Here is a 13,958-nt window from a genome sequence, read left to right as displayed (position 1 = left end):
TGCCTGGAAAACAGTGCTGTGAAATACGATACAATATAGGAAAGATACGTTTAGTTTGAGACGATTCGGTGCCATTCAGTTTGATTAGAGAACGAATCGACGCGATTTAGTTCGATGCGACATGATTTAATGCACCAACATATGTTGCATAAACATACATTTAAAATCGGCTGCTGATGGAGCGCATGAACTGGGCCTCTGAATTTGATCTGTCTGAGCTGAACAGATCACTCTGTATTCAGATGTTAACACAATGTGTAACTTAGCCTAGTAAACACAAAAATTATCGTTCAAGTAAGAATAAGGCAGGTCTGATGCTGAAAAAAAAGAAGAGGAAATTATTGCATACTTCACCAATATTTTAGTTTAGCAAACAAAGTAGTGTGTAGTTCCAGTAGTTAGCTACATCGCTACATGGCAAAAAAGTAATTAACTACTGAAAACACTACCAAGATTTGAATTTAGTTTAATTACGACCAAGATGTAATGCAAAATGTAGGTAAATTACTAGTTAAACTACATGTAGTTCACTACTCCCCAACACTGGAATGTACATGATGTATGTCTATGGTGTGCACTATGCAGGCACCTGAGCTGAGCCATAAAGGAGACTAGGCATCTACTACCCCACAACCACTATCAGATTGGGGGGGTTAGGGTTAGTAGCCTGTTTTTCGTTCCCCCCACCTTGGTTCTGAAACCACCTGCATCCACTAATGAACTTGTAATTTTTGAAGATTAAGCTTCCTCATTATGAAATTATCAACTTTACTCTGTATATCTAAAAATGACCATATACACTGATTGTTTAAAGCAAAACTACCAAAACTATTGCTGATGGTGAACCTGAACAATCAAAATAAAAGATATTGTAAGCCCCGTTCAGCAGGTATAGCCAGATGAGAGTTGTGCCTCTGGTAGCTTACTTTTATAACGGTAAAACACAATTTTCAACAGTTCAAAGATAACAATAATCTAGAAATTTACATAGGTTGTCACTTAACTAATGAAGCCTAATATTGTGCAAGCAATTTTATCATTTGAATGCTGAAGGTGCTGAGCAGATGTACAACAGGCCGCCTACCTCTCGTTGGTCAGCGTGCGAAGCAAGGCACAATACAGTTTGACTAAGCTATTGATACTCCCTAGGGTTGTTCGGGATGCAAAATTACTTGTAGATCAATGACTGTCAACACAGTTACATGCTTAGTTCAACACTGGAAATGAGGACGCATCAGTTGTCACAAAATATTAGGTATTTTCGTAAGGTAGAAAGAAAGTAATATGAGCAAAATATTTTTGTGAATCGGTGACTCGCTACGTTTGAATACATTTTTTACCCTTTTTGTGATATCCAATTGCGATCTTGTCTCATCGTTGCAACTCCCTAACGGGCTCGGCGAAGGTTGAGTCATGTGTACTCCGAAACATGATTTGCCAAACCACGCTTCTTAACACGGAAGCCAGCTACACCAATGTGTCGGAGTAAACACCGTTCAACTGACGACTGAAGTCAGCCTGCAGGCGCCCTGCCCACCACAAGGTGCTAGAGCACGATGATCCAAGTAAAGCCCCCCTGGCCAAACCCTCCCCTAACCCGAACGACACTGGGCCAGTTGTGCGCCACCCTATGGGAAACCCGGTCACGGACGATTGTGACACAGCATGGGATCGAACCCGGGTCTGTAGTGACGCCTCAAGCCCTGCGATGCAGTGCCTTAGAACGCTGCGCCACTCGGAAGGCGGAATCTATTTTCTGACTGATGCATGATATATTTGGATCAGTTTGGGGTCCATGGACTGATGCAGTCATATCTTCAATATTTGAATCGGGGACCGATGCGTATTGGTGAATCGTTACGTCCCTAATTATTGTACAGAGCGAAAAAGGTTTTCTTCAAACGCTAAGTTGATACAAGGCAATGATGTTACATTTATAAAAATATCAGACTTCTAAAGTAGTGACAGGTCAATTTTTACAGGGAATAAGGCCTCTATGCAGCCTTCATTTTGCAGCCAAGGGCCGACTGTAAAACTAAATAACAAAAATAAACTTGGATCTTTATCGTATCCTCAGTGTGGATAGATAGATAAACTCTTGCGATCATTTTGTGGTCCACGTCTTACTGTTCTAATACCGACGTCCAGGTTTTCACAGCATTATCGCTATGCCAAGTTTGTAAGATGAGGAAGTGATGCTGTGTTTCATTTCGGTATATTCAGCAAGTGAAATTCACTCATTATATTCCATTTTACAAAACACGACTTATCATCAAGCTGATACTATGTTGGCCTAGTCCTCAGGAGAAAGCTCAACATGAACAACTCGGCCTACTCAATAACAATGGAGGATGGTTTTCTTAAGGGGAAAAAAAAAAGTGTTTTCTATTCAACTGCCACTATAACCCCCTTTCGAATCGTGGTGGAAGAACCCCCTCAATTGAACCTCTGATTTATTATATGACTGCACTGAATAGCCTACTTACGGTTCGCCCCCCTTTTGAATCCATTAGAGTGTATAATGTAGGCTAATATTTGACAGCTTCTATCATCTATAACGTACCATGTCAATACCATATTCATAATGTCAATTCTTACAAATGTATATTCAAGATATAGGCTAAGCATACCTATGCAGCAGGCTACAGTTAACATTTGTTTAGGCCTATATCGCTTTATCTTGGAGGAATGGATTTCCTTTGATATCTTACCAGTTTTTCCTTCAAGACAATTGTCCCTGCTGTCCCGTGCTATAGTTTACTTAGCCATGCAGAACATTTAATGTGAAGAGTTGAGGCTTATCCGTCTGAATCTCAATGGCATCACACCAGTAAATAATAGAGAAGATGAGGGTGCATGGAAGTGATGATCCCATTGATGGTGTGCTCTCCATGGCAGCTGAGTGGCTGCCATGGAGACAAAAAAATATATATGATTTGGGGGATTTTCATGAACTGTAATCCATAGAATAGTCATTTGGAGGAAGGAGTTGACCTATATTTGGCATAAGTATAAAAAAGCATAACTGAGAAATAATTGATCAAAGTTGGCATATGTATGGCATTTTGGCCTTACCCAGGCCTCCTTTAAGACTCCATAGTGTCTCATTTGTAAGTGCTACAAAGCTAACATTGGTGTCTTATGAAGCTTTACTGCTTGCTCTGTAATATGAGTAGTATGTTGATTTCAATAAAAACATTTATTTACATTAATTTATGAATATATATAAATATAAAACATGAATATTGAAAGTATTATTTTTTTGATTTGGCAATTTTTTATTTTTTTATTGTGGAACAAAATATACTCTACGTGCATATCAAAGTCCCAGAGTGGGATCTCTGCTACTTTTAGAGTTATTATCCAGTTTGTAAGCATTACCAACAGAGTGAATGTAAAAATGTATTCAAAATGATCACCTCTGATGGTGATTTGCAGGATGTGCAAGTACAAGTAAAAGGAGGGCTGTGATTGGTTACATTGCCTACTATGCCAATGTCTATTTATAAAATAGGCCATAACTTAAAATTGGCTGAGATCCCACTCTGGAACTTTGATATGCCCATAGAGTACATTATGTTGAACAATATATTGAACAATTTGCCAAATCCAAAATGTTATATATTCAATATCATAGTTAATATTTTTCAATATTAATAAATGAATGTAAAACTATTTTTTATTTTAATCAAAATACTACTCATATTACAGAGCAAGTGGTAAAGCTTCATATGATAAATGTTTACCTTGCAGCATGTACAGATTAAACATTATGGAGTCTTAAAGGACACCTGGGTCAGGCCAATATTTTACAAATATGCCAACTTTGATTAATTAATTTCTCAATTGTGCATTTAGAAAAGTCAAATACAGTTGAAGTCGGAAGTTTACATACACCTTAGCCAAGTACATTTAAACTCAGTTTTTCACAATTCCTGACATTTAATCCTAGTAAAATTCCCTGTTTTAGGTCAGTTAAGATCACCACTTTATTATAAGAATGTGAAATGTCAGAATAATAATAGAGAGAATGATTTATATCAGCTTTTATTTCTTTCATCACATTCTCAGTGGGTCAGAAGTTTACATACACTCAATCAGAATTTGGTAGCATTGCCATTAAATTGTCTAACTTCAATCAAACGTTTTGGGTAACATTCCACTATAAATTGGGTGAATTTTGGCCCATTCCTCCTGACAGAGCTGGTGTAACTGAGTCAGATTGTAGGCCTCCTTGCTCGCACAATTTCTTTCAGTTCTGCCCACAAATGGGATTGAGGTCAGGGCTTTGTGATGGCCATTCAAATACCTTGACTTCGGTGTCCTTAATCCATTTTGCCACAACTTTGGAAGTATGCTTGGGGTCATTGTCCATTTGGAAGACCCATTTGCGACCAAGCTTTAACTTCCTGACCGATGTCTTGAGATGTTGCTTCAATATATCCACATAATTTTCCATCCTCATGAAGCCATCTATTTTGTGAAGTGCACCAGTCCCTCCTGCAGCAAAGCACCCCCACAACATGATGCTGCCATCCCCGTGCTTCACGGTTGGGAAGGTGTTCTTCGGCTTGCAAGACTCCCCCTTTTTCCTCCAAACATAACGATGGGCATTACGGCCAAACAGTTCTATTTTTGTTTCATCAGACCAGAGGACATTTCTCCAAAAAGTACAATCTTTGTCCCCATGTGCAGTTGCAAACTGTAGTCTGGCTTTTTATGGCATTTTTGGAGCAGTGGCTTCTTCCTTGCTGAGCAGCCTTTCAGGTTATGGCGATATAGGACTCATTTTACTATGGATATAGATAATTTTGTGCCTGTTTCCTCCAGCATCTTCACAAGGTCCTTTGCTGTTGTTCTCGGATTGATTTGCACTTTTTGCACCAAAGTACATTCATCTCTAGGAGACAGAACACGTCTCCGTCCGGTATAACGGCTGCGTGGTCCCATGGTGTTTATACTTGCGTACTATTGTTTGTACAGATGAATGTGGTACCTTCAGGCATTTGGAAATGAAAAAGGATGAACCAGACTTGTGGAGGTCTACAATTTTGATTACAATTCTACAATTCTGATTTCTTTTTATTTCCCCATGATGTCAAGCAAAGTGGCACTGAGATTGAAGGTAGGGCTTGAAATACATCCACAGGTACACCTCCAATTGATTAAAATGATGTCAATTAGCCTATCAGAAGCTTCTAAAGCCATGACATCATTTTCTTGAATTTTCCAAGCTGTTTAAAGGCACAGTCAACTTATCGTATGTAAAACTTCTGACCCACTGGAATTGTGATACAGTGAATTATAAGTGAAATAATCTGGCTGTAAACAATTGTTGGAAAAATTACTTGTGTCATGCACAAAGTTGATGTCCTAACCGACTTTCCAAAACTATAGTTTGTTAACAAGAAATTTGTGGAGTGGTTGAAAAACAAGTTTTAATGACTCCAACCTAAGTGTCTGTAAACTTCCGACTTCAACTGTACATCTCAGCAATTGTTCCTCCAAAGGACTATTCTATTCTAATAAAATCCCCAAAATGGTCTTTTTTTGCCTGAGTTTTGTGAGGAATCACTGGTTCAGAAACCCCTTTGAATGCAAAATGCACCAGATACATGAAACTATGCAGTCATGCATGGCATAAAACCAACAATAACTGATTCAGAATACAAGGCCCCTTGTTAATTACAGAAAATGACCCCATTAGGAAAATGGCAAAGTTTTTAGGTCATTAAAAAAGATTAAAGGTCCAATGCAGTTGATTTTAATCGCAATATCAAATTATCTGGGTAACAAATAAGTACCCTGTTTTCAATTAAAATGGTCAAAAAGAAACAAAAATAGCTTCTTAGCTATTAGAAAGAAATTTCTCAAGCAATAATTTTGCTAGGACTGTCTGGGAATGGGAAAACTATCTGTTATAGGCAGAAAGGTTTGGTACTCTTTCTTATTGGTCTATTAACTAAATTTACCAAAAACTCCATCCAACAAAACAGACTGAAGTTCCAGGCGGTCTTTTCAAACAGCTCTTACACTTAAAGGGCATCATCATAATTTCCACAATATTATTCCAACCTCAGTGTGGAAAAATATATAACACCTAGGAAAGTCAAGATTTGACTGCACTGGGCCTTTAAAAGGAAGATGATGCACATGCGGACAATTCCTTTTGTTCTAAGAGCCCTCGCCATTTAATTGATATGGACCCATTGTCCAACATAAATCAGGGAGGCAGGGGGAACACAGAAGGCCACAGTAAATCAGCATTAAGAATTGAAGAAGAGGGAGAAATAATGAACACATGACAGAGTGAACGTTCCTCTTGGGAGCTATTCCATAATCCAGAGGCAATGACTAATTGCATGCTTCTGGGTTTGTCACCATTTGAGAATGCTCACCATTTTCTTCCTGCAATCAGCTTCAGGAGAATGGAAGAAATTGCCTTATAATAGTCTATGGTCTGGAAAAAGAGGGCCAGCGACCTCGGACATTGTTTTATGGTTGCAGTCTCTAGCTACATGGTTATGTTTGAAACCTTCCTGAAAACAAAGGCCCCACTGTACTGGAAAAGTCCAATCCGAGCTTCATTCGGATTTCGAAAAACAGTCAGTTTTCTGAATACCTCTTATCGCAGTGCAAATATCAACACATCCAGTCATCCTGGTGATAACGATAAGCTGCAATTAGATGCAAGGCAGAGAGGCAAGTAGAGCAGCTTAAGAGCTTTCCAATATCCATTAGTTTAACAGTGTTGAACAGAGTAAAATGATAACTCCACACTGACTGCATACACACAGAAAATGCATTGAGTTTCAAATCAGAAATATAGGTTATTTTGCCTACAATTGACATTGTGAAATGAACTCTTAATTCATTTCAAAAACCCCGCCAAGGACCTTCAAAATGGTCCCCATATCCATTTCCACGATTTCCAGTCTGTCAGAGCTCCACAGAGTCAATGACCCCATTGTGGAGTGGTAAACTTGTTTGTTGAGTTGATTCATACCACAGGGATAATCTCTAGCCCAATGAACCATTGGGATTCAGGCACAGCTTCTGCCACTGATCACAAGCAACCCAGATTGACACCAGGGAATTAGACTCCTCTCTAGAGAGATCGTCTGAGGTGTAAGTCGGTTTGACATGACAGCCGTCGGGCATGCAGAGAATATGGCAAAAATAGTGCACTCCATCATCGCTGTTGCTAAGGTAATTTTGTGATGAGCGCCATCAAAAATTAATCACAAAATAACTAACAATATCTCATCACTGCTGTTCACAGGCCAAGCCAGACAACCAGATGCAATTCAGCTTTTTTAATTCAATACATAAAACCTACAACAAAATGCATAAGTTATATCACTTAAATTAAATAGTCCTTCGAATTCAGGTCCGCACCTTCTCTTTAAAAGGCCCAGTACAGTCAAAAATATGATTTTCTTTTGTGGAATTGTGAAAATGATGATAATACACTTTCAGTGTAAGAGCTGTTCAAAAAGACCGCCTGAAATTTCAGCATCTTTTGGTGGGACGGAGTTTTGGCCTGCCTGGTGAATTATACTGAAAATATATATATATAAAACGCAACATGTGAAGCTTTGGTCCCATGTTTCACCAACCAAAATAAAATGTCCCCAAAATGTTCCATACGAACAAAAGGCTTATTTCTCTCAAATTTGAAGCAAAAATTAGTTTACATCCCTGTTAGTGAGCATTTCTCCTTTGCCAAGATAATTCATCCACCTAACAGGTGTGGCATATCAAGAAGCTGATTAAACAGCATGATCATTACACAGGTGCACCTTGTGCTGGGGCAACAAAAGGCCACTCTAAAATGTGCAGTTTTGTCACAGAACATAATGCCACAAATATGCCACCTACAACGTCATTTTAGAACATTTGGCAGTACGTCCAACCAGCCTCACAAACGCAAACCACATGTAACCACGCCAGCCAGGACATCCACATCTAAAAAAAGAAACGTCCTCACTGTCAACTACATTCATTTACAGAAACTTAACATGTGGAAATATTTGTATAAACATAACAAGATTCAACAACAGACATAAACTGAACAAATTCCACAGACATGTGACAAACAGAAATGGAATAATGTGTCCCTAAACAAAGGGGGGGGGGTTAACCTCTCTAGGGTCGGCGGGACGAAATCGTCCCACCTGCGTAACAGCCAGTGGAATCCTGTGGCGCGTTATTCAAATACCTTAGAAATGCTATTACTTCAATTTCTCAAACATATGACTATTTTACACCATTTTAAAGACAAGACTCTCGTTAATCTAACCACACTGTCCGATTTCAAAAAGGCTTTACAACGAAAGCAAAACATTAGATTATGTCAGCAGAGTACCCAGCCAGAAATAATCAGACACCCATTTTTCAAGCTAGCATATAATGTCACATAAACCCAAACCACAGCTAAATGCAGCACTAACCTTTGATGATCTTCATCAGATGACACACCTAGGACATTATGTTATACAATACATGCATGTTTTGTTCAATCAAGTTCATATTTATTTCAAAAACCAGCTTTTTACATTAGCATGTGACGTTCAGAACTAGCATACTAGCAAACTTCCGGTGAATTTACTAAACATTTACTAAATTACTCACGATAAACGTTCACAAAAAGCATAACAATTATTTTAAGAATTATAGATACAGAACTCCTCTATGCACTCGATATGTCCGATTTTAAAATAGCTTTTCGGTGAAAGCACATTTTGCAATATTCTAACTAGATAGCCCGGCATCACAGGGCTAGCTATTTAGACACCCAGCAAGTTTAGCACTCACCAAAGTCAGATTTACTATAAGAAAAATGTTATTACCTTTGGTGTTCTTCGTCAGAATGCACTCCCAGGACTTCTACTTCAATAACAAATGTTGGTTTGGTCCCAAATAATCCATAGTTATATCCAAATAGCGGCGTTTTGTTCGTGCATTCAAGACACTATCCGAAAGGGTAAATAAGGGTTATGCACACGACGCATTTCGTGACAAAACATTTCTAAATATTCCATTACCGTACTTTGAAGCATGTCAACCGCTGTTTAAAATCAATTTTTATGCAATTTTTCTCGTAAAAAAGCGATAATATTCCGACCGGGAATCTGTGTTTAGGTTCAGAGACGAACGAAAATAAAAACATGGGGTCGACTCGTGCACGCGCCTCAGCCCATTGTCCTCTGATAGAGTACTTGCCAAAAGCGCTAATGTGTTTCAGCCTGGGGCTGGAATTACATCATTCAGCTTTTTCCCGCCTTCTGAGAGCCTATGGGAGCCGTAGGAAGTGTCACGTTACAGCAAAGCTCCTCAGTCTTCAATAAACAGAGTCAAGAAGCTCAAGGAATGGTCAGACAGGGCACTTCCTGTAAGGAATCTTCTCAGGTTTTTGCCTGCCATATGAGTTCTGTTATACTCACAGACACCATTCAAACAGTTTTAGAAACTTTAGGGTGTTTTCTATCCAAAGCCAATAATTATATGCATATTCTAGTTACTGGGCAGGAGTAGTAACCAGATTAAATCGGGTATGTTTTTTATCCGGCCGTGCAAATACTGCCCCCCTATCCCCAACAGGTTAAAATCAAAAGTAACAGTCAGTATCTGGTGTGGCCACCAGCTGCATTATGTACTGCAGTGCATCTCCACCTCATGAACTGCACCAGATTTGCCAGTTCTTGCTGTGAGATATTACCCCACTCTTCCACCAAGGCACCTGCAAGGTCCCGGACATTTCTGGGGGGAATGGCCCTAGCCCTCACCCTCCGATCTAACAGGTCCCAGACATACTCAATGGGATTGAGATCCGGGCTCTTCGCTGGCCATGGCAGAACACTGACATGCCTGTCACAGGTGTGATGTTCGGATGTACCGATCCTGTGCAGGTGTTGTTACACCTGGTCTGCCACTGCGAGGATGATCAACTGTCCGTCCTGCCTCCCTGTAGCGCTGTCTTAACCGGACATTGCAATGTATTGCCCTGGCCACATCTGCAGTCCTCATGCCTCCTTGCAGCATGCCTAAGGCACATTCATGCAGATGAGCAGGGACCCTGGGCATCTTTCTTTTGGTGTTTTTCAGAGTCAGTAGAAAGGCCTCTTTAGTGTCCTAAGTTTTCATAACTGTGACCTTAATTGCCTACTGTCTGTGAGCTGTTAGTGTCTTAAGGACCGTTCCACAGGTGCATGTTCATTAATTGTTTATGGTTCACTGAACAAGCATGGGAAACAGTGTTTAAACCCTTTACAATGAAGATCTGTGAAGTTACTTGGATTTTCACAAATCATTTTTGAAAGACAGGGTCCTGAAAAAGGGACATTTCTTTTTTTGCTGAGTTTAGCTTCTTGACCTGTGGGATCATCTGAGACCAGCCATCCGGGCAGCTGATGAAACTGAGGAGTATTTCTGTCTGTAATAATGCCCTTTTGTGGGGAAAAACTCATTCTGATTGGTTGGGACTGGCTCCCCAGTGGGTGGGCCTGGCTCCCAAGTGGATGGGCCTATATGCCCTACTAGGCCCACCCACCCATGACTGCACCCATATCCAGTCAGGTGAAATCCATAGATTAGAGACAAATTAATTTATTTCGATTGACTGATTGTCACATGTTGCATTTATATTTTTATTCAGTATAGAATGCGGAGACAGGACAGTACAGGTGCGTCAAAGCTGACTACCACCCGGTACTCTACCCTGCTGCCCTATGTACATATTCATTCACCACTGGTCACTTTTTAAATGTTTACATACTGTTTTTCCCATTTCATATGTATATGCTGCATTCTAGTCAAGGCTAATCCTAGATAACTACTGCTGTACACACATTTCCTATTCATATACTGGCCACACTGTCTATATATATACACACACACACTAACAGTACCAATCAAAAGTTTGGACACACCTACTCGTTCAAGGGATTTTCTTTATTTTTACTATTTTCTACATTTAAAAATAAGTTTGATGTCTTCACTATATGAAATCACACACGTAGTTACCAAACAAGTGTCAAACAAATCAAAATATTTTAGATTCTTCAAAGTAGCCACCCTTTACTTTGATGACAGCTTTGCACACTCTTGGTATTCTCTCAACCAGATAGATAGATATCTATTTATCTATATAACCGGTAAGAAATGTCTAATTAGCGGTGCGGACTAGTAGCGTTTCAATCGGTGACGTCACTTGCTCTTAGACCTCGAAGTAGTTGTTTCGAGGGTGACTGTTGTCGATGTGTGCAGAGGGTCCCTGGTTCAAGTCCAGGTTGGGGTGAGGAGAGGGACGGAAGCAATACAGTTACATTGGTGCCGTGACCCTGATTACTGCGAAGGAGTTCAAAGGGTGGTGAGTGTAACCGGTGTGAAATGGCTAGTTAGTGGTGCGTGCTAGTAGTGTTTCAATTGGTGTCGTCACTTGCTCTGAGACCTTGAAGTAGTTGTTTCCCTTGCTCTGCAAAGACTGCAACTTTATGGAGCGATAGGTAACGATGCTTCAAGGGTGACTGTTGTCTATGTTTTTTTGTGTGCAGAAGGTCCTTGGTTCAAGCCCAGGTTGGGGCGAGGGACGGAAGCAATACTGATATGTGTGTGTGTGTGTATATACATATAGATAGATAGATAGATATTTCAAACTCTGACATTGATCGTTCTGATACTTCTCAATTTCTTTTCATTGTGGGATTTGTGTGTACTTTCGCTGCACCTGCGATAACATCTGCAAAATATGTGTATGTGACCAATGAAATGTTATTTGATCAATAGCCTACCCTATTTTTCTGATGTCAATCATGTCTTTAGGAGGCACTGTAACTAGCTTGCTTACAACTAATAAATAGGCCTATACTAAAACATTTACAAATGTTTGCTACAGAGGCTGTTAGTATGTTATGAATTTCGAGATATGAATTACGAAAGCCACATTTTTTTTTTCAAGTGGGAGTGCCCTTTTTTCATTTTGAGCAACTGCCCCCTGAAAGGTCTGTGCATGGTCCTGCATACAGTGCAGATAAATTCTTCTAATTCATTATTTTACACAATATCTCATAACAGCACTGGATAACAATGGTTGGCCAACCCCTGACCAAAATGGCTGATCTCATCATAGCAAGGTTCATCCATTCTACGAAAAAATACACGGGCTAAGAATGGATTGTTTTTTGACCCAGTTTAGAATTGCTAACGTTGAACGCAAAACTGAAATGTATCAAATGATAGGCTGCTTAGTGTTTGGTGTCACAGCACTATTTGGTTAGATATTGAAACTCTGTCGTCCGTGAATGCAGGGACAGAGGGAAATTGAAGCTGCTTTGCTTGTTTTCCTACCTCAGGAGAGCCGTATCGCCTTGTCGGGTGACCACACTTTCAATCGATGCATAGTCCACAGTTTGTCCAGCGGGTAAGCACGAAGGCAAAAAGCAGCACAGACTGAGAATTATAGCGGTAAGCCATTGACTGGAGACACACACATCCTGCACCGCAATCATTATGTCCATCACAGCTGGATTGTATATTATCCAAGTCGCATGAAAACCTTAAAGCAAAGCTTTTATTCCCACACTTTCCTCCTCAAAAGCCTAAAGAAATGGCGCGTCGTATTATGTAGTTTTCCAGGTTTGTTTTGTTGGAGCCGTAGCCTACTCTCCAGTGGCTTGCACACCATCTAGTGAAGAAATGCGATAAAATGGGAGCAGACCTAGCGGCAGACAACTCCCAGGCTCTGATCCTGTTGCCATGCGGCCGTTTCCCAGGCAACCTGTTCCCAGTGCTTCGTGATAGAGCAGTTAAAGGGTTGTCACTAGTTACCACAGCCAGAAAGTCAAAATATCATAACAAAGAATGTCTTCATTTAAGCTTAGGGTTAGGCATAATGTTCGTAGTGTGGTTAAATCTGAGGTTAAGGTTAGAGTTTCGTTTAAAATAAGATTTTAATAAGAGAAATTGTAGCTATTTATAGGCGGGGTTTAGCCATAATGATGATTTTGTGGCTGAAGTATCTAGAGACGACCCAGTAAAGGTGCTACAGTACCGTCTTCCTCACTACCCAATAGCAATTAAAGATTGATTGGAGAATCATCCTCAGAGACAGATCGAAATTTACTGGGGGGAGGGGTGATCCAAAATAGGGGAAGGTTGTAAAAATGGTTATTTATTGCTTGGGGGGGGGGGGGGCACATGGGAGGGAAGTGCACTTTTTTCCCTGTTCTGCTCGTATTTTCCCAATAAACAACGGCTTGACTTACTTTTGATATTACCCTAATAAAGTTTAGAAACTTTTGTGAAGTTATGGTACGGCTGATATTAGTTTTATTTTTCTATATCTGTATAGTAGATGCAGTAGCTGACATAAAGAAATCCTTGTCGGTGGCATATCTCTCTGGGGTCAGATCTAAGCTTCTCTTCCTTTACAGTATATATATATAGTACCAGTCAAAAGTTTGGACACACCTACTCATTCAAGGGTTTTTCTTTATGTTTACTATTTTCTACATTGTAGAATAATAGTCACCACATCAAAATTATGAAAAAACATATCAAATTATGTAGTAACCAAATGTGTGTTCAACAAATTCTTCAAAGTAGCCACCCTTTGCCTTGATGACAGCTTTGCACACTCTTGGCATTCTCTCAACCAGCTTCACTTGGAATGCTTTTCCAACAGTCTTGAAGGAGTTCCCACATATGCTGAGCACTTGTTGGCTGCTTTTCCGTCACTCTGCGGTCCAACTCATCCCAAATCATGTCAATTGGGTTGAGGTTGTGTGATTGTGGAGTCCAGGTCATCTGATGCAGCACTCCATCACTCTCCTTCTTGGTCAAATAGCCCTTACACAGCCTGGAGGTCTGTTGGGTCATTGTCCTGTTGAAAACAAATGATAGTCCCACTAAGCGCAAACCAGATGGGATCACATATTGCTGCAGAATGCTGTGGTAGC

At 40.0% G+C, this 13,958-nt stretch overlaps 1 protein-coding gene across 2 annotated transcripts in view; it reads right to left on the bottom strand.

Annotated features, from left to right (window-relative positions):
* negr1 (neuronal growth regulator 1) overlaps window positions 1-12,773 on the bottom strand; it is a 449,277-nt gene extending 436,504 nt beyond the window's left edge. Inside the window, exon 1 of one of the 2 annotated variants that reach the window (XM_014215672.3) lies at window positions 12,349-12,773. In XM_014215672.3, the coding sequence (XP_014071147.1) occupies window positions 12,349-12,518 (170 nt within the window). In that variant the 5' untranslated portion in view covers window positions 12,519-12,773. The remainder of the gene's footprint in view (window positions 1-12,348) is intronic. The other variant, XM_014215673.3, reaches the window with a different exon arrangement.
* Window positions 12,774-13,958: the final 1,185 nt, after the last annotated feature.

Source organism: Salmo salar, chromosome 10 (assembly GCF_965601325.2).
Source record: "Salmo salar chromosome 10, fSalSal1, whole genome shotgun sequence".
Taxonomy (NCBI): Eukaryota; Metazoa; Chordata; class Actinopteri; order Salmoniformes; family Salmonidae; genus Salmo; species Salmo salar.
The sequence above is the reverse complement of the archived record's forward strand: the minus strand, read 5'-3'. Positions and strand labels throughout refer to the sequence as shown.